The sequence below is a fragment of the Rana temporaria genome, chromosome 3 (assembly GCF_905171775.1).
Source record: "Rana temporaria chromosome 3, aRanTem1.1, whole genome shotgun sequence".
Lineage (NCBI taxonomy): Eukaryota > Metazoa > Chordata > Amphibia > Anura > Ranidae > Rana > Rana temporaria.
The window spans coordinates 285522553-285543870 of record NC_053491.1 but is presented as its reverse complement, the minus strand read 5'-3'; the positions used below and the strand labels follow the sequence as shown (position 1 = coordinate 285543870).

Below are 21318 nucleotides of genomic sequence, written 5' to 3'. Positions count from 1 at the left end.
CTGAACTTTTTAATGAATCTGTAGACTTTTTTCTTTAAGTTTTCCTGTTCCTAAATATGGAGTATGGACTATAATCATTTATCCTACTACATATTTTTTCACTTTACTTTTTGCGCTACACGCATTTTTTACAGCACTTACAGGAATAACCCACTTTAAGTACACTGAGTTTGCGTACACTCGTAAAAAAAAAGACATCCCCTTGAGTATATGTAAAGTACCTCGCATGTACAAACATCCCACTCCACGCAGCCGCGGTATGGCCTTGAAGAGGCGGAGCTGCCGCCCAGAGTTGCCCCTAGTGAAGAGGCCAAGTTTTTGCCAGCCAGCCCAGAGTTAGCCACCAGCCAGCCCAGAGTTGCTGCCTAAATGTAAAGTACCTCTCAAGTAGAGGCATCCTGTTCTGCGCAACCGCAGTATGGCCTGGAAGAGGCAGAGCTGCCACCCGGAGTTGTCGCCAGTGAAGAGGCCAAGTTTCTGCCAGCCAGCCCAGAGTTACCCGCCAGCCAGCCCAGAGTTACCCGCCAGCCAGCCCAGAGTTGCCCGCCAGCCAGCCCAGAGTTGTCCACCAGCAAGCCCAGAGCTGCTGCCTAAACGTAAAGTACCTCACAAGTACAGGCATCCTGCTCCACGCAGCCGCAGTATGGCCTGGAAGAGGCGGAGCTGCCACCCAGAGTCGTCCCAGTGCAGCTACTTCCACACAATGTCAAAGCCACCCAACCAGTGCAATTTTGATGTGCCAATTCAATGCGGCTTACGACTTCATTTAACAGAAGTCAATGCAAGTCGCAATGAAATTGCAAAAAAAAGTAATTCAGGAACCTTTTCAAAGTCTCAATAATTGTAATGGTTTCCTGAACTGTGAACTGTCAAACACTCTCCTCCCACCAGATTGACAATGCTGCTGTCCAAATAAGCTCCCTGTGCTCATTCATCCAGTGTTGGGGCACTCTAATACATAAAGTGTTTTACTGGTCAGATCACAAGATGAAAACAGTGGGAAAAAAGCCCCCCCCCCCCCCAAAAAAAAAATGCAGCCACTACATCCAAACATTGCTAAGCTGCTGTATTGATTTTTGGTATAATACTGCTTTGAGTGGTACTGTAATGCAATTGCAGGATGCTCATACCATAGGGCTTACACTAGTTGTATTAAAAAAAAAATGTTTTTTTATCCGTCTAGAGTTCAGCTTTAAAATCTAAAAATGCCATACCATTCACCTAGATTACTCATTGAGGCTGAGCTTTGTTAGCCTTTGCAGCTGATCTACAGAGACACTGGCATTTCTTCTTTTCCTCTGCAACCCTGAAAGGATTTATAAATTAACATTGTTAATTATACCATTTGTTGTCAGGAGGAAGTAGTAATGCATCCACAGAGGCAGCATACGTGGTATGATTGGAAGTAGCTATTACACAGTTAGAGCATTGTTAATGACTCGTGACAAAACATGTCAGGAAATATCATTTCCTCTTGTCCTGAAATATTCTATTGCTCATCATCCAGCTGCTGTGAAAACAGTTCACATAGCCTTTTGTTTTCCATAAATTGATGAGAAATTTGTACAGAGGAGTGTTATCTGCCGATTTTCGTTTTCCAGAATATGCAAAAATCTCTGAAAGAATTCTGATCAAAATTAAACTGCCATACCTCAGTGACCATATCATGATTAAAATCATCATATACTGTATGTTCCCTAGTTATTATGAAAGGAAATCATACAGAAGACAGTGAGGAATGGAATAGTACTTGAGCAGTCATAAAGAGGAACTGTCAACAATTTTAAACTTTTTAAAGGGATATGAAACCCAAAAACAAAAATGTAGTAAAGTGGAGTTCCACCCTAAAAAAAACTTTTTATGAACAGCTTGCCTTTAACCACTTCCATACCGGGTACTTACGCACCTTCCTGCCCAAGCCAATTTTCAGCTTTCAGCACTGTCGCACTTTGAATGACAATTGTGTGGTCGTGCTACACTGTACCCAAACAATTTTTTTATAATTTTGTTCCCACAAATAGAGCTTTCTTTTGGTGGTATTTGATCATTTCTGCCGTTTTTATTTTTTGCGCTATAAACAAAAGAAGAGCGACAATTTAAAAAAAAAACACAATATGTTTTACTTTTTTATTTAATAAATATCATTTTTTTTTTTTTTAAACATTTTTTTTCCTCAGTTTAGGCCGATACGTATTCTTCTACATATTTTTGGTAAAAAAAAATCGCAATAATCATATATTGATTGGTTTGCGCAAAAGTTATAGCGTCTACAAAATAGGTGATAGATTTATGGCATTTTTATTTTATTAATTTTTTTACTAGTATTGGCGGCGTTTTGGGATTTTTTTACTGTCACCGTGACACGTTTTTGGGACCATTCACATTTATACAGCGATTAATGCTATAAATATGCATTGATTACTGTGTAAATGTGACTGGCAGGGAAGGGGTTAACCACTAGGGGCGTTGAAGGGGTTAATATGTTCCCTAAGATGTGTTAAAACTGTAGGGGGGAGGGGACTCTCAAGGGGAGGAGACCGATGTGTGTTCCTCTGTACTGGGAACACACATTGGTCTCCTCACCGCTGACAGGAGGTGGATCTGTGTGTTTACACACACAGATCCACACTCCTGCCGTGATTACCGACAATCGCGGGCACCCGCGCCGGGTCACGAGCGTCGCCGCGGGGGCGCGCGGGCCCTAGATCGCCGGGAACGCAGGACGTCATATGACGTCCACCCTGATCGAGGAGGGGTTCCTGCCGCCGTCATTTCACAATGACGCGGTAGGGATGTGGTTAACCACTTCAGCCCCGGACCATATTGCTGGTCAAAGACCAGGCCACTTTTTGCGATTCGGCACTGCGTCAATTTAACTGACAATTGCCCGGTCATGCGACGTGGCTCCCAAACAAAATTGGCGTCCTTTTTTCCCCACAAATAGAGCTTTCTTTTGGTGGTATTTGATCACCTCTGCGTTTTTTAGTTTTTGCACTATAAACAAAAATAGAGCGACAGTTTAAAAAAAATATATATATTTTTTACTGTTTGCTGTAATAAATATCCCCCAAAAATATATATAAAAAAAATGTTTTTCTCAGTTTAGGCCGATACATATTTTTCTACATATTTTTCGTAAAAAAAATTGCAATAAGCTTTTATTGATTGGTTTGTGCAAAAGTAGGGATGTCCCGATACCGATACTAGTATCTGTATCGGAACTGATACCGAGCATTTCCCAGAGTACTTGTACTCAGGGGAAATGCTCCGATGCCTCAGCCGATACCTGGGCAGGCAGGGGAGTTGCAAGTCTTCTGCTCCGTGCAGTCTTTCCTCCCCCCATGCTCCGTGCAGTCTTTCCTCCCCTCCTGTGCTCCGTGCAGTCTTTCCTCCCCTCCCGTGCTCCGTGCAGTCTTTCCTTCCCCCGTGCTCCGTGCAGTCTTTCCTCCCCCCCGTGCTCCGTGCCGCTCTTCTCTCCCCCTGTCAGTGCCGCTATTCTCCCCCCCGTCCGTGCCGCTCTTTTCTCCCCCCCATCCGTGCCGCTCTTCTCTCCCCCCGTCCATGTCACTCTTCTCTTCCCCCCCCGTCCGTGTCGCTCTTCTCTCCCCCCCATCCGTGCCGCTCTTCTCATCCCCCCCGTCCGTGACGCTCCCCCCCCCATTTTTTGAGCATGGAGAGCGGAGGTAAGAGCCGCTAAATCTGGCTCCTACCTTTTCCGAATGGACAGAGCCAGTGATCACTGATTCTGTCCATTCACATAACTGAGCATCGTAACCTGTGTTTACGATGCTTCAGTTTATGAATGGAGAGGAGCTTCCCTTCATTCATTTCAGCTGAGACTGCAGAGAAAGGGACTGGGGAATCTGTGTCCTTAGTCCCTTTCTCTGTCTTAAAGGGGAGATTTCAGAGGTCTTTTAGGTCCCCTGAAATCTCACCAAAGACCCCCAACAGGGCTGATAAAAAAAAAATTGCAATAAATATTTAAAAAAATAAATAAAAATAAAATGTAAATAAAAAAAAAATAAAAAAAGACAAACACACTCACAATTCACTCCCCCCCCAAAAAAAACAAACAAAAAACAAACAAACAAAATCATTGTAAAGAAAAATAGTAAAAAAAATATAGTAAAAAAATATAAAAAAAATACTGCCACTGTCACATGACATTAAAAAAAGTATCGGTACTTATACTCGGTCTCAAAAAAGTGGTACTATTTTTAGACTTTTTTTTTTCTCCTTTATTTTTACCTCTTGATCCAGCCAGTAAGATGTATATAGGATAATCCATGCACTAAAAAAAAACATAGAACAGACTGTTCCACTCACTAAAATTTCTGAATACCGTAAAAAGAGCAATAGAAAACGTGTAGAAAAGATTGATCTGTTATCGGAAAACAAATTTTCGCGCTAAGTTTTTAATGAGCACTGGTGGAGCACGGATGCACGTTGTGCTATGACTATGACTAAGCACCCACTAGTGGTGTGAAACCCGTCAGATCCTTTGTTTCTGCACCCCTGTGATCTTCGTGACTCTGTGGATTTTAATTGTTTTCAATAAAGGTGTTACAACGGAGTGCGACCATCCAGCTCTTCTTTGTTCTCTAGAGCCAGCATCTGTGCTTTTACCAACAGGATGGGTGTTATTATGGGATAGCTGCCTGAAGCGGTGTTAGTTTATCACGGATGCACGTTATGATTTAATTATCAATAAACACTGAGAGCAGTGCACTTTCATCTATTTTTGTTTGGAAAAAAGACACTTTGTGACACTGAGTTAATTTGTGTTTTGGACATTGATTTTATTCACTATATTGATTTATAATCTGTTATTTTTTTCATTTTTTTTTAGATCTGAGTTACATTGCACCCCGTGGATCCAGCCAGTAAGTCTGTTTTTTTTACTTCCTTTAACAGACCAATCTGTCTAGTTTAGGTAGAGGTTAGGGGGTTAAGACAAACTATTTACCACTGATAGGGGTTCTTACAGGGGCCAGCTGAAAAATCTATATCCCCCAAAAAACAACAAAAAAAAAACTGTTTACTGTAAGTGCCTATAAAATGGTTAGCTGGAGTGTAGCTTCCGTTTTTTAGTAAAGTCCATACATCTTCTAGTCTAATACTTTTCTCTCCCCAGAATGACAATGCTGCTGTGCTGTCCAAAGGTGTCAGCTTTATTCTGATTATTATTTTCCCCAGAATGCAGGCCCGTAAGACAGGAAGTGTGTTACTGTTCGGATCACCAGGGGAAAAAAGGGGGAAAACAAATTTTCTGAAGAATTTTAATAATTATTAAGTGTGTTCCTGAACGACTACACTCCTAAACTAGACCGGATGTAAAAGATAACTTCCTACTCACCTTCCCCTCCCCTCCTTCCCTTGATACCCCTTTATGTTAATTTTGATTTTATAATATAATATAAGATAATGAGCCATAATCCCTTGTTTACAGCATGATCCCGTTGGGGTAAACAGGGATTGCTAGTTACTTGTTTAAGCATCTGACCACTATCCAACTGGACTAAGGCCCTATATGGTTACTGTTTAGTAAAATGATAATTTGAAGCCTACCCAGGCACACTGTTGAACACAAAGGGCCTGATTTACTAAGCTATGTGCGCTGCGCTGGTTCATGCATTAATTAGTACTCCGGGTGGAGGCTTAATCAGGCGCATGAACCAGCGTAGCAGCCGGCGCATTGAAACTAATATGTAAAGCCGCACCGAACTCCCTATAGAAGTCTATGGGAGAAATCAAAAGTGTTCATTTTAAAGGCTAATCTGCAAGTTTAGTCCTAAAAAGTGTTTGGGGACCTCAGTCCTGCCCCAGGGAACATGTATCAATGCTTTTTTTATTTTTTAAAACGGCCGTTTTTTCGGGAGCAGTGAAATTAATAATTCTTAAAGTGAAACAATAAAAGTGAAATATTCCTTTAAATTTCGTACCTAGGGGGGGTGTAATGTCAGCATGTGAAATAGCGCATTTTTCCCGCACTTAGAACTCCCCCTGCACAAAGTGACATTCTGAAGGAAAAAAGTCATTTAAAAATTCACACGCGGCTATAATGAATTGTCGGCTCTGACAATTCTAAAGGGATTCATTCATAAAACAAACAAAAAAATGTGTAGGGGTTCCCCCAAATTAAATTACCAGGCCCTTCAGGTCTGGAATGGATATTAAGGGGAACCCCGCCGTAAAAAACATAAAAAAAAAAAGACGTGCGGTTCCCGGCAAATATCCATTCCAGACCCTTCAGGTCTGGTGTGGATTTTAAGGGGAACTCCACCCCAAATTGAAAAAAAAAATGGCGTGGAGTCCCCCTAAAAATCCACACCAGACCCTTATCCGAGCACGTTGACCTGGCCGGCCGCAGAAAAGAGGGGGGGACAGAGTGCGGCCCCCCCCCCTCTCCTGAACCGCACCAGGCCACATGCCCTCAACATGGGGAGGATGTCCCCATGTTGATGGGGACAAGGGTCTCATCCCCACAACCCTTGCCCGGTGGTTGTGGGGGTATGCGGGCGGGAGGTTTATCAGAATCTGGAAGACCCCTTTAACAAAGGGGACCCCCAGATCCTGACCCCCCCCCTGTGTGAAATGGTAATGGGGTACATTGTACCTCTACCATTTCACCCCAAAAAAAATGTCAAAGTGATAAAAATGACAGTAGCCGGTTTTTGACAAATCTTTTAATAAAATCTTCTTTTCTTCTTTCCTTCGGGGTTCTTCCGCTGCCTCTTTCTTCTCGTCCACATCTTGCCCGACGTCTTCTTCTATCTTCTCCGTCCGTCCTTCCGCCTTCTGGTCCCACATCTTGCCCGTTGTCTTCTCCGTCCGCCTCCTCGTCCGCATCTTGGGTCTTCTGCGGTCTTCTTCTCGGTCCGCCGCCTTCTCGTCCCCTGCCTTTGAATTGTAATTGGCCGCCGTTTTCCCGCTCCTGGGACCCGCCCCCCTCTGACGCCACAAGTAAACTCCTTAGAAGGTCATGTGCGTCAGAGGGGGGCGGGGTCGCAGAGCGTCACACAGCGGGGGAATTCAATTTCAATCGCGCCGCCCGGAGAAGAAGTTCCCGCCGTGTCACACTCATGTGACCCCGCCCCCCTCTGACGCACATGACCTTCTAAGGAGTTTACTTGTGGCGTCAGAGGGGGGCGGGTCCCAGGAGCGGGAAAACGGCGGCCAATTACAATTCAAACGCAGGGGACGAGAAGGCGGCGGACCGAGAAGAAGACCGCAGAAGACCCAAGATGCGGACGAGGAGGCGACAGGACAAGACAACGGGCAAGATGCGGGACCAGAAGGCGGAAGGACGGACGGAGAAGATAGAAGAAGACGTCGGGCAAGATGTGGACTAGAAGAAAGAGGCAGCGGAAGAACCCCGAAGGAAAGAAGAAAAGAAGATTTTATTAAAAGATTTGTCAAAAACCGGCTACTGTCATTTTTATCACTTTGACATTTTTTTTGGGGTGAAATGGTAGAGGTACAATGTACCCCATTACCATTTCACACAGGGGGGGGGTCAGGATCTGGGGGTCCCCTTTGTTAAAGGGGTCTTCCAGATTCTGATAAACCTCCCGCCCGCATACCCCCACAACCACCGGGCAAGGGTTGTGGGGATGAGACCCTTGTCCCCATCAACATGGGGACATCCTCCCCATGTTGAGGGCATGTGGCCTGGTGCGGTTCAGGAGAGGGGGGGGGCCGCACTCTGTCCCCCCCTCTTTTCTGCGGCCGGCCAGGTCAACGTGCTCGGATAAGGGTCTGGTGTGGATTTTTAGGGGGACTCCACGCCATTTTTTTTTTCAATTTGGGGTGGAGTTCCCCTTAAAATCCACACCAGACCTGAAGGGTCTGGAATGGATATTTGCCGGGAACCGCACGTCTTTTTTTTTTGGGGTTTTTACGGCGGGGTTCCCCTTAATATCCATTCCAGACCTGAAGGGCCTGGTAATTTAATTTGGAGGGACCCCCTTTTTTTTTTTTTTTTTTTAATGAGCAATGACTCTATTCTTTATAGCCATGAGTACTTTAACCACTTGCCCACCGGGTTAATTCTGGCACTTCTCTCCTTCATGTGAAAATCACAATTTTTTGGCTAGAAAATTAATCAGAACCCCCAAACATTATATATTTTTTTTTAGCAGACATCCTAGGGAATAAAATGGCAGTCATTGCAATACTTTTTGTCACACCGTATTTGCGCAGCGGTCTTACAAGCGCACTTTTTTTGGATAAAAATCACTTTTTTGAATTAAAAAATAAGACAACAATACATTTTGCCCAATTTTTTTCTATATTGTGAAAGATAATGTTACGCCGAGTAAAATGATACCCAACATGTCACGCTTAAAAATTGCGCCCGCTCGTGGCATGGCGTCAAACTTTTACCCTTTAAAAAACTCGATAGGCGACGTTTAAAAAATTCTACAGGTTGCATTTTTTGAGTTGCAGAGTAGGTCTAGGGCTAGAATTATTGCTCTCACTCTAACGATCGCGGCGATACCTCACTTGTGTGGTTTGAATACTGTTTTCATATGCGGGCGCTACTCGCGTATGCGTTTGCTTCTGTGCGCGAGCTCGTCGCGACGGGGCGCTTTAAAAATTTTTTTGGGGGTTTTCTTATTTATTTTTATTTAGTTTTATAATGTTTTACACTGAAATAAAAAAATAAAAAAAAATGATCAGTTTTCTTCCTATTACAAGGAATGTAAACATCCCTTGTAATAGGACTAGTGTGTGACAGGTCCTCTTTATGGAGAGAGGCGGGGTCAATAAGGCTGGAAAGCATGGTATTGAAAAAAAAAAAAAAAAAACTCATGCTTTCAGCTGCAATCATGTTCGTTCACCACAGTGGTGTAGTGTATAGCACTTTGACCTAGCAGCAAAAGAGTCGTTGGTTCGAATCCCGCCCGTGACAGCATCTGCATGGAGTTTGCATGTTCTCCCTGTGCCTGCGTGGGTTTCCTCCCACAATATAAAAACACGCTGTAAATCGGTTCCGGTCTAAATAAGCCCTAATATGCAGTAGTATATTAAGGTTTGGTTCTGCCCTAGGCCTGACTACATATCTGCACCTCCTAATAGAAAAATGACCCACCCCTTCCTGTCAAGGTCACACCCTGTTTTTGTATAACCCCGCCCAGTAATTTTCAGGGGACCCACACACTAGTTCTGGGGGGGCACTGGATTCCCTTAACCACTTCCATACCAGGCACTTACGCACCTTCCCGCCCAAGCCAATTTTCAGCTTTCAACACTGTCGCACTTTAAATGGCAATTGCGCGGTCATACAACACTGTACCCAAACAAAATTGGCGTCCTTTTTTCCCCACAAATAGAGCTTTCTTTTGTTGTTATTTGATCACCTCTGCGTTTTTTTTTTTGCGCAACAACTAAAAAAAGACTGCAAATTTTGAAACAAAAAAACCTTTCTTTTTTTAGGTTAATTTTTTTGTAAATAAGTTTTTCTCTTTCAATTACGGGCACTGATATGGCGGCACTGATGGGCCCCGATGAGATGGCACTGATGGACATCGATGAGGTAGTACTGACGGCACAGATGAGGTGGCATTGATTGGCGGCGCTGCTATGCGGCACTGATGGGCACTCATAGGCGGCACTGATGGGCACTCATGGGCGGCACAGATGGGCGGCACTTATGGGTGGCACTGATGGATACTTATGGGCGGCACTTATGGGTGGCACTGATGGATACTTATGGGTGGCACAGGTGGGCACTGTGCATGGATGGGCACTGTGGGGTGGCACTGATTTTCCCAGTCAGTGCCCATTTGTGGGCACTGATTGGCATCTTTTTTCTTATTTTTTAATGCTTTTTGTTTTTTTGTTCTATATTTTTTTTGTTTTTGCACACCCTGGTGGTCCAGGGTGGGCATCCCTGGTGGTCCAGTGTGGTGATCCGAGGGGGGGCTGCGCTGATAAACAATCAGCGCGAACGCCCCCTGTCAGGAGAGCCGCCGATCGGCTCTCCTATACTCGCGTCTGTAAGACGCGAGTGAGGAAGAGCCATCGATGGCTCTTCCTGTTTACATCGTGATCAGCCGTGATTGGACACGGCTGATCACGTGGTAAAGAGTCTCCGTCTCCGTGAGAGACTCTTTACCGAGATCGGAGATGCAGGGTGTCAGACTGACACCCCGCATCACCGATCGCCGCGCTGCGTGCCCCCACAGGCGCGTGCGGCATGAAATCCTGCAGGACGTCCTGTCAGGATTGTGTAACCACTTCCCGGACGTAAATCGGCCATAGGCTGGGCGGGAAGTGGTTAATTTGCATAGTTTTTCTCTCACTTCCTGTTTGGCTATGGGGCAGGAAGTGAAGGCAAATCTCCCCAATTGGACACAGATAATACAAAATAAACTGACAGGGCCTATAACCCTCCCTCACTCTATCCAAAATGAAAGAAAATAAAACTTGTTGATTATAGTTCTTGTCAGGGGCGGACTGACCATTGAGTCACTCGGGCACTGCCCGAGGGCCCCATGCCACTAGGGGGCCCCATCCGGGTTGCCAGGCTTAGTAAAACCAGGGACAGTATGTAAAAATCTGTGTTTTTTTTAGATCTGTCCCTGATATGTCTGAAAATGACATGCTTTTAATGTGAATATCCCAAGATTTTAGCTGCCCGCCTCTGCACTACCTCCTGGCGTGGTGGTCATCTGTAAGCCAGAGGGGCCCCATAATCTTCTATTGCCCAGGGGCCCCATGAGTTGTCAGTCCGCCCCTGGTTCTAGTTTAAGCACAAATTTCATAGAGTTTTATTGAGAGCCCTAAGAAAATATAACCATGCCAATAGGCCAGGATAGAGCGTTGCTAATATGTAGGAATGTGTGTGTTAGAGCACCCCACCCAATGTTAACTAAAAAATTATTAATTTGCAAATAAGTATTATCTGCTCATTTTTTTGGGGATGTCTGCACCCCTGATAGTGACAACATTTGTGAGGTGTCTTCACCCTTTCTAATTCATTCACTTCCTGTCACATAGCCAAACAGGAAGTGAGGGTAAAACCTTACTAATATATTTTCTTGTGGACACAGAGATCAAGCTAAATAGTTTCCCATTATGTAAATTGCACTCTAGCATTTTGCTGTGTACACCCCAAATTATTAGGGATCTTGGACTTTGGGGTCCATTTACTAAAGGCAAATCCACTCCTACAAGTGCAAAGCAAGGAAGAAAACAAAACAACTTTGCTTCTACAGGATTGGATGTTAAAACCATCAGTGCTTCCTCTCTGATTTTCAGCAACTATGCTTGTACTGCAGAGTGGCTTTGCCTTTACTAAACCCCAAACTAAATAATCATTTGGGGCAGGGATCCTCAAACTACGGCCCTCCAGCTGTTGTAGAACTACACATCCCATGAGGCCTTGTAATGCACTGACATTCACAGACATGACTAGGCATGATGGGAATTGTAGTTCCTGAACAACTGGAGGGCCGTAGTTTGAAGACCCATGATTTGGGGTGTACACAGCAGTGCTGGAGTGCAATTTGCTTAATGGGGACACTAGTTAGATTGACCGGTGTCCCCAAGAAATGACACTGGTAGGGTTTTAACCTCACTTCCTGTTCAGCTGTGTGACAGGAAGTGAAGCCAATTTTAAGAAAAGGGACACAAAGCTCAACACAAAAATAAAAAAAACACAAAGCAGGGGTTCTAACACTCACTTGGCTTCCCTCAAACACCCACAATTTGAATAGGATTGCCTTGCGCTAGATTTAAGCACAGTGCTGTAAATCAGCACGTCAAGCCTGTCCACCAATAGCAAACCCCCCCCCCACAGGCCAGGTTTGCAGGTTTTCCTTCATCTTGCACATGTGCTTTAAAATAGTCTGGACAGCAATTCTTGATAAGAGAAATCCCCAAAACATGTCCTGTCGGGGGTACTTGAGGGCTGAGGACCACTGCAGAATAAATAAAATACTTACCAGTTTTTGTCTTTAAAGTCAGGGAGAATAAACATGGCAAACATTTCATGATTACACACCAGGAAAGAAGCTTAGACAAAAATCACACATAATTTGTTAGGCCCAAACCTAGTTCAGCTGCAGCTGTCAACATATGTAGCATGAAAAAGTAACAAAAGACAAACTTAACAATTTTAAAGTAATTTTTATTGGTCAACAAAACAAGGAAAGCAAAAAAAGACAAACAAACAAAAATACATTTCAAAATTCTAATTAACCATAGCTTTACACATTTTTCATAAAATAAGGCCACATAGACAAATACATCAAAGTGAACATCATTTAAAAATAAACCAAAACCATTGGCAAAATAAAACAAAACCCATGCAACAAACCACATTTGTGTTTAGCAACAGCATTTCTGCCAGCCTGCCCCTTCTGAGGGCAGCTGAGGACTGATCGATCCAAGCTTTTTATAACAGTGCTAGTAATGAATCAATTGAAATCACATGAACAAATTGCAGTCTCTAGTTTGGGTGAGCTTGTAATTGGGCACACCTGCAATTAATCCAAACCACGCTCTATGAGCATCCAATGAGTGTTTTTCACCTTTTAAAAAGAAAGGATATTTTTTTTCTAAGTGTTTGAGCATGCTCAGTTCATCACACATGTAGGAACCAAGCTGCAATGGAATGAGAGCTTTTTTTTTTTGGTTTCCCCTGATCTGATGCTTTCCAGCCTGAAGGGGAGGTGTTAAAGACAGAAGTAAACACGCACATTTAATAATCTATTTGTGTGAAAAAAAAGGTTGCCAATTTTGTTTGGGAGCCACGTCGCACGACTGCGCAATTGTCAGTTAAAGCGACGCCGCGCCGAATCACAAAAACTTGCCCGGTCATTGACCAGAAATATGGTCCGGGCTCAAGTGGTTAAAAATTAACAAAACACAAAAGTGAGCCCAATTTTTGGGGATAATGTGAAAGATGATGTTACACTGAGTAAATAGATACCTTACATGTCACGCTTTACTATTGGAAACACTCCTGCAATGGGGCCAAAATGAATTCCGTGAATATCCCCATAGGCGACCTTTTTCTTTTTTTTCCAGGTTACCAGTTTATAGTTACAAAGAAGGTCTAGTGGTAAAAGTATTGCTCTCGCTCTAACGCACGCGTCAATACCTCACATGTGTGGTTTGAACGATGTTTATATATGTGGGCGGGACTTGCGTAAGTCCCGCCCACATATGTAAAAATTATTTTTACTTTTTGCTATAATAAATATCCCCAAAAATATATATTCAAAAAACTAAAAAACCCCTCAGTTTAGGCCGATACGTATTCTACATCTTTTTGGTTCCAAAAAATCGCAAATAGCGTTTAGTGTTTGGTTTTTGCAAAAGTTATAGCGTCTACAAATTTTTTTTTTTTGTTGTTTTAACTAGTTATTGGGGTGATCAGCGATTTTTATCGGTACTGCGACATTATGGTGGACACATCGAACAGTTTTTTGGAACCATTGGCATTTTTCTAGCGATCAGTGCTGTAAAAAATGCATTGCTTACTCAAAAAATGCCACTGGCAGGGAAGGGGTCAACACAAGGTGCGAGGGAGGGGTTAAATATGTTCCCTGGGTGTGTTCTAACTGTAGGGGAGGGGGTGGGACTGACATGTGTAAATGACAGATCGCTGTTCATGAAGGGGAACTCCAGACCCCCCCCAAAAAAAATAAGGTGGGTTCCCTCCAGGTGCATACCAGGCTCTTAGGCTTGGTCTGGAACATAAGGGGTTAAACCGGGGCCCAAAAAAAATAGCGTGGGGTCCCCCCCAAGATCCAAACCAAGCCCTTATCCCAGGCACGCAGTCTGGTCAGACAGGAATGGGGGTGGGGACGAGCGAGCGCCCCCCTCCCTCCTGAGCCATACCAGACCACATGCCCTCAACATGGGGGAGTGTGTGCTGTGGGGGAGGGGGGCACTGCCCCCCCACCCCAAAGCACTCTTGCCCCCATGTCGATAGGGACAAGAGCCTCTTCCCGACAACCCTGGCCGTTGGTTGTCGGGGTATGCGGGCGGAGAGCTTATCAGAATCTGAGAGACCCCTTTAATAAAGGGGTCCCCAGATTCCGGCCCCCCACCCTATGTGAATGAGTATGGGGTACATCGTACCTCTACCCATTCACATGGGGGAAATGTAAAGTAAAAAAAAAACACCACACAGAATAAAATATTTTATTAATCTGCTCCGGAGCCCCCCCTTTCTTCTTTAGCTCTCTTAGAAGGGGGGGTTTCTTCTCTCCCGATCTTCCGCCGGGACCCTGGGCTTCGGTGATTTCTGCCGGGGGAGGGCGCCATCCCTCGGTCCTCTCCGGAGCCTTCCGCCGGATGCCCCCACCCCATTTAAGCTCTTTTTCATTAGGGAGGGGCATCCGGACTTCGGGGTCTTCTGCCGGGGGATGGCGCCTATCCCCCGGTCTTTCCGGTGCCTTCCGCCAGGGTTCCGGTCTTCCTGGTCTTCTGCCGGGGGTGCGCCAACTCCCAGGTCTTTTCTCTGCTCCCTCTTCTGCCTGGCTCCCCCGCGGAGCCAGGGCTTTCTTCCGTCTTCTTTCTTCTCTCTTCCTTCTTCTGCCTGTCTCCTCCGGGAGCACAGGGCTTGTCTGCGCTGTCTTCTTCCTTCTCTTCCATTCGATGTTGACACGACGAGGTTCCGCGCTGACATGCCGTGTCAGCGGCGGGCATGGACTTATATAGGGTAATGCCACCATGTGACCTCAACCCATGTGACATCACATTCCCTGGGCATGATGGGAATGTGATGTCACATGGGTTGAGGTCACATGGTGGCATTGCCCTATATAAGTCCATGCCCGCCGCTGACACGGCATGTCAGCGCGGAACCTCGTCGTGTCAACATCGAATGGAAGAGAAGGGAGAAGACAGCGGAGACAAGCCCTGTGCTCCCGGAGGAGACAGGCAGAAGAAGGAAGAGAGAAGAAAGAAGACGGAAGAAAGCCCTGGCTCCGCGGGGGAGCCAGGCAGAAGAGGGAGCAGAGAAGACAGAAGAGAAAAGACCGGGGAGTTGGCGCACCCCCGGCAGAAGACCAGGAAGACCGGAACCCTGGCGGAAGGCACCGGAAAGACCGGGGGATAGGCGCCATCCCCCGGCAGAAGACCCCGAAGTCCGGATGCCCCTCCCTAATGAAAAAGAGCTTAAATGGGGTGGGGGCATCCGGCGGAAGGCTCCGGAGAGGACCGAGGGATGGCGCCCTCCCCCGGCAGAAATCACCGAAGCCCAGGGTCCCGGCGGAAGATCGGGAGAGAAGAAACCCCCCCTTCTAAGAGAGCTAAAGAAGAAAGGGGGGGCTCCGGAGCAGATTAATAAAATATTTTATTCTGTGTGGTGTTTTTTTTTTACTTTACATTTCCCCCATGTGAATGGGTAGAGGTACGATGTACCCCATACTCATTCACATAGGGTGGGGGGCCGGCATCTGGGGGCCCCCTTATTAAAGGGAGCTCGCAGATTCCGATTAGCCCCGCCCGCATACCTCGACAACCAATGGCAAGGGTTGTCGGGAAGAGGCTCTTGTCCCTATCGACATGGGGGCAAGAGTGCTGTGGGGTGGGGGGGCAGTGCCCCCCTCCCCCACAGCACACACTCCCCCATGTTGAGGGCATGCGGTCTGGTACGGCTCAGGAGGGGGGGGGCCGCTCGCTCGTCCCCTCACCCATTCCTGTCCGGGCCAGACTGCATGCTTGGGATGAGGGCTTGGTTTGGATCTGGGGGGGACCCCCGCGCCGAATCGGCGCGGGTTTAACCCCTCACGTTCCGGACCAAGCCTAAGAGCCTAATGTAGCCCTGAAGGGGGACCCGCGCCGATTTCAAGTTTGAAATTTGGCGCCGAGTTCCCCTTCAGGGCTGAAAACAGCTCGGAGATTCCCGTGCGCCGCGTCACGCAGCGCATTCACGGGTACGCCGCTTGGTATTTACCAAGATTTTCACGGCGTACTGACAAGGCGCACGGGAATCCCTGACTTTTCTCTCTGCGCATGCCCAGTATGCAAATGAACCTCCCGAGGTTCAGGCGCACTGTGAAGCGTACGGGGATCTGTTTTCAAAAAACACTTTCACTTTCAATTCGGCCCGCCAAACACTTTAAAACACATGTCACTTCACTTCCCCTGCATCCCCCCACCTCCCCCCTTAATAAACTCCCGCCCAAACCCCCGCAATTTACAGTTCAATGTGCCGTGCGCCAGGTCTGTACTGGTGCACAATGCACCCTCTCCTGGGCGCACGGAGCACATTAGTAACTAGGGAAATACACTGCACTAGCAGCGTATTTCTTTAGTAAATGGACAAACGGCTGCTACTCCTGCTTTTACTCCATGAGTCATGGAGTAAAGGCTTGGTAAATCAGGCCCAAAGTATGACTAAGAAACTGTTGTATTGTTATGACTCTTATTTGTGCTTTATTGTGTATCTTTGAAAAATACAATAAAAAACATTTGAAAAGGAAAAAAAGGGGGAAAACAAGCTTACAAAAAGAAAATGAATGAAGCCACCACATCAATGCATTGATACACTGGAATATATTATATTTTTGGGAGGTTTAATATATACTATATATATATATATATTATTTTGGATGCTATGGGGAAAGGTTAAAGCCAATGTCAGGTTTTTATTTCCATATAGAGAATATGTAAAGCATGACATGGTTTCTCTGGCCATTTGTATTTCTATCTGTATCCCCATTTGTATCAGTGGCACCCTGTCATACTATAACACACAGGATGTCACTAGCTTAGTACGGGTTCTCTTAGAATCTTTTTTTATTACTTTCTCTGTACTGTTTAAGCGCTGCCACAACAATGTGCCTATCTTTCTGGCTAACGTTTCCTAGCCAGAATGTATTTTTAGTGTGTTTTAAAGTAGTTGTAACCCTTAAAAAAAAAAAAAAAAAAGAAGTTTCCTTATAGCAGTGCTTGTGCTGTCTAATCTGCCCCTTTCTAAACTGTAAAAACCTGGTTGACCCTGCCCGTTCCTGTGCCCCCCTCTGTGTGCTGACCATGGTAATCCTGGCCGCTGATCCCTGATTACCGTGGTCTCTCCCTCTCCCCCTCCCTTCCTGCCTGTCAGCTCCTGTGTGTGTGTGTCTCTCCGCCACTATTAGTAGCTGGCAGTAAAAGTAAAGAACAATTACAACCAGCTCCTCTGTTCTATTAATTTCTACTACACTGTGTAAATGTTTTTTTTTTGTAAAACAATGCCTGTAGTTACCTTATCTTTGATCTTTTCTGGCCGGTTACGTAACCTTTGGCCGTGGCCAGCACAGCTGATGTCAGAGAGGGATCTCAGCCCCTCCCACTGTTGCCTGTAGATTGGAGAAATAGAGTAGCCAGAGGTCATGTGACCAGCCAGAAGATATTAAAAATAAGGTATTTACAGGTAGTACTTTAAAAAAAACATGCACACAGTGTAGGAGAGATTAATAGAACAGAGGAGATGGCTGTTCTTTACTTTTACTTAAAAAAAACAACTGTCACTGTCCCTACCTATGACTGGTCTTCATAGCAAGGAGCATTGGAAGGGTGGACTCATGTCAACAAACACACAGAATAACCAAGCTAAACTTACCAACCAATCAGCAACCAAGCAAATTCTCCTGTCTAACAGTGCATTAAAAACAGGGGTTTAGTTGCACGCATTTGCAAATACATGCGTAAGCTGCAGGCCCAGTCAAGGCTCCCTGTGTACTGCAGTCCTAACTCTAAAATGTTAAGTCTCCTCAGTGGAAGCACATGTATGCTGATGGATAGATGAAGGGCAGGTGACTGGAGGGAGATCAACCCTCCTTAAAGGAGCAGGAGCACACTAAACACCCAGCACATAGAAGCAAAGGTGCTAGTGCGTTGCCTGACCACAATGACAACAATACAAAAAAACAACTATTACTGCCCCTACCTATGCTATGACTGGTCTTCACAGCAAGGAGCATTGGAAGGGCGGATGCATGTCAACAAACACACAGAATAACCAAGCTCAACTTACCAACCAATCAGCAACCAAACAAATTCACCTGTCTACCAGTGCATTAAAAACAGAGGTTTAGTTGCACGCATTTGCAAATACATGCGTAAGCTGCAGGCCCAGTCAAGGCTCCCTGTGTACTGCAGTCTTAACTTTACTTTTACTTCCAGATACTAATAGTGGCCGCGGGGGGGGGGGGGGGGTAGGGGCAGAGAGGAACAGAGGAGCTGTCTGTAATTGTTTTTTACAACCACTTTAACTAGTTTTTTTTTGTAAATTAGGACCTGAATTTAAGGCTAAGCTCCATCACGCCCCACAGTTATTACCTTGTTTATCACCTGACCCTTTTAGATTGTAAGCTCTAACGGGCAGGGCCCTCTGATTCCTCCTGTATAGAATTGTATTGTAACTGTACAGTTTGCCCCCATGTTGTAAAGCGCTGCACAAACTGTTGGCGCTATATAAATCCTGTACAATAAGAATTATAATAATATTACAGTAAAACCTTGGTCTGAAAGCGTTTTGCAAGACAAGCAAAATTTCTTAATACATTTTGAGTTTATATACAAGCGATGTCTTGATATACAAGTAGTGTCATGTCACAACTGAATCTAAAAGAGAAGAAAGGCACCTCTAAGGCCTTGTACTCACGGCAGGACATGTCCGATGAAAACGGTCTGCAGACCGTTTCCATCGGACATGTCTGGCCGGGGACTGCCCGGGGACTTCTGTTCGATGGCTATACACACCATCGAACAGAAGTCCGCGCGTAAACAATACGCGGGGCGTGTCCGCGGTGTCGACGCGTCGATGACGCGGTGTCGCCGCGACAATGACGCGGCGGCGTGGGCGGCCTGCCTTTAAAATGCTTCCACGCATGCGTCGAAGTCATTCGACGCATGCGAGGGATGGCGGGCAGCAGGACATGTACGGTAGGTCTGTACAGACGACCGTACATGTCCGGGCGGACAGGTTTCCAGCGGACTGTTTTAAAGCAAGTCCGGGAAACAGTTGTCTGCTCAGAAACGGTCTGTCAGACAATTGTTTGCTGGAATCCTGTCCGCGCGGCTGTACACACGACGGAACATGTCTGCTGAAACTGGTCTGCGGACCAGTTTCAGCAGACATGTTTGGTCGTGAGTACGGGGCCTGAGTGTAGCAATATGGTTACATTTAATGAAGGTAAAACATTTAGCAACTCACATGGTTGATGATTAAAAGAGGCAAATCTAAATATGCAGAAATCCGGGGTAAAGCTGTCCACATAGACCGCCCTCCTCACCACCATCGACGTCATCCCTTCCATGTTGTGCTCCACGAGGGGTTCAAGCCTCGCTTTCAGATCGCTCTACTGCAGGGTAGTCTTTCCGGTCACAATTACATACTGACAGCTGTGAGAGACGTCGGTGTGGAGAATGATCTATGTGGACAGCTTTACCCCGGATGCCTGCATACTTAGATGTGCCTATTTTAATCATCAACCATGTGAGTTGTTAAATGTTGTACCTTCATTAAATGTAATCATATTGCTACACTTAGAGGTGCCTCTCTTCTCTTTTATACTCTGTAGCTCCTGATGCATTCTACTTCTAATCTCCTTGTGGAGGCTTCCATTTATGGATGGACATTTTATGGTTACACAACTTGGTCACATTGCTATAATCTTTTTATATGGACTATAAACTGAACGACCTATGAATAAATGGTTGTGGAACGAATCATTTGAGTTTCCATTATTTCTTATGGGGAAATTTGCTTTGATATACAAGCATTTTTTCGGGAACAAATTATTCTCACAATCCAAGGTTTGATTTTAATTGGTCGCTATCCTTCTGTTCATTAAAATAACTTTGGATAGGAAAATTGGAGGGAGATTAGTCCTCCTGTCAGGCCTATAGTAACATGCACACAGAGAAGGGGTTTCAAGTTAAAATCTCCATAGCCCCCAATAATCTTATTTCTAGGGACAAAACACCTCTTGTCCCTATTCCTTCCTCAGTTTTTTTCTTCTTAATGTGTGGCCCTCCTATAAAAATGTATTCAACCACCAGATGTACTTTACTATACTCCACTATTCATATACTGTAATCTTAAAATTATTGCATTTGTCATTTTGAAAAATCAATATACAGGAAATATAACTTGGGAGAAAAAAGAGCTATCTTGACAATGCATAATAATGCACAGCGTACCAAACAGTAACGTATGTGCTTTAATGCATTGCAGCACACTGAAAGGGCTCTTTCACACGGAGCGGATCCGTATTGATCCGCTCCGTTAGCCCGTTTGGCTCAGCGGGGATTCCTTCGTAAATCCCCGCTGAGCTGTCGGCGGACAGGGCGGTCCCCGCACACAGTGCAGAGACCGCCCTGTCTCTCCTCCGCTCTCCCCTATGGGGAATCGGATGAATACAGACCGTCTGTCCGTATTCATCCGATCCGTTCCGCTGGACGGAAGAAAAATAGGGTTTTCTTCCGTCCGCAAAAGCGGATCTTTGCGGACGCGGATGGTTGCGGATGTTAGCGGATGCATCATCCGCTAACGTCTGCAATCCCATAGGGATACATTACAAGTCCGTAAACATTATCTCAACCACTTGCTTACTGGGCACATATACCCCCTTCCTGCCCAGGTGAAATTTCAGCTTTCAGCACTGTCACGCTTTGAATGACAATTGCGCGGTCGTGCGACGTGGCTCCCAAACAAAATTGACGTCCTTTTTTTTCCACAAATAGAGCTTTCTTTTGGTGGTATTTGATCATCTCTGCGGTTTTTATTTTTTGCGCTATAAACAAAAATAGAGCGTGAATTTTGAAAAAAAAAACACATTTTTTTTACTTTTTGCTATAATAAATATCCAATAAAAAATAAATAAAAAAATGTTCTCAGTTTAGGCCGATACGTATTCTTCTACATATTTTTTTAAAAATAAAAATCGCAATAAGCGTATAGTGATTGGTTTGCGCAAACGTTATAGCGTCTACAAAATAGGGGATAGAATTATGACATTTTTTTTTTTATTATTATTATTTTTTTACTAGTAATGGTGGCGATCTGCGATTTATGTCAGGACTGCGATATTACGGCGGACACATCGGACACTTTTGACAAATTTTTGGGACCATTCACATTTATACAACGAACAATGCTATAAATATGCACCGATTAATGTATAAATGTGACTGGCAGGGAAGGGGTTAACACTAGGGGGCGAGGAAGGGGTTAATATGTGCCCTGCTAGGTGATTCTTACTGTGGGGGGAGGGGACCGACTGAAAAAGGTCACCGATGGTCGTCCCTATGTACAAGGGACACACCATCAGTCTCCTCTCCCTGACAGGATGTGGAGCTCTGTGT

At 45.2% G+C, this 21318-nt stretch overlaps 1 protein-coding gene across 1 annotated transcript in view; it reads left to right on the top strand.

Moving 5' to 3' along the window:
• The first annotated feature begins 418 nt into the window (after positions 1-418).
• Positions 419-21318, top strand: part of LOC120930459 (phospholipid-transporting ATPase VB-like) — a 160867-nt gene continuing 139967 nt past the window's right edge. The window contains exons 1-2 of the mRNA XM_040341643.1: positions 419-612; positions 4850-4883. Coding sequence (XP_040197577.1) covers positions 419-612; positions 4850-4883 — 228 coding nt within the window. The remainder of the gene's footprint in view (positions 613-4849; positions 4884-21318) is intronic.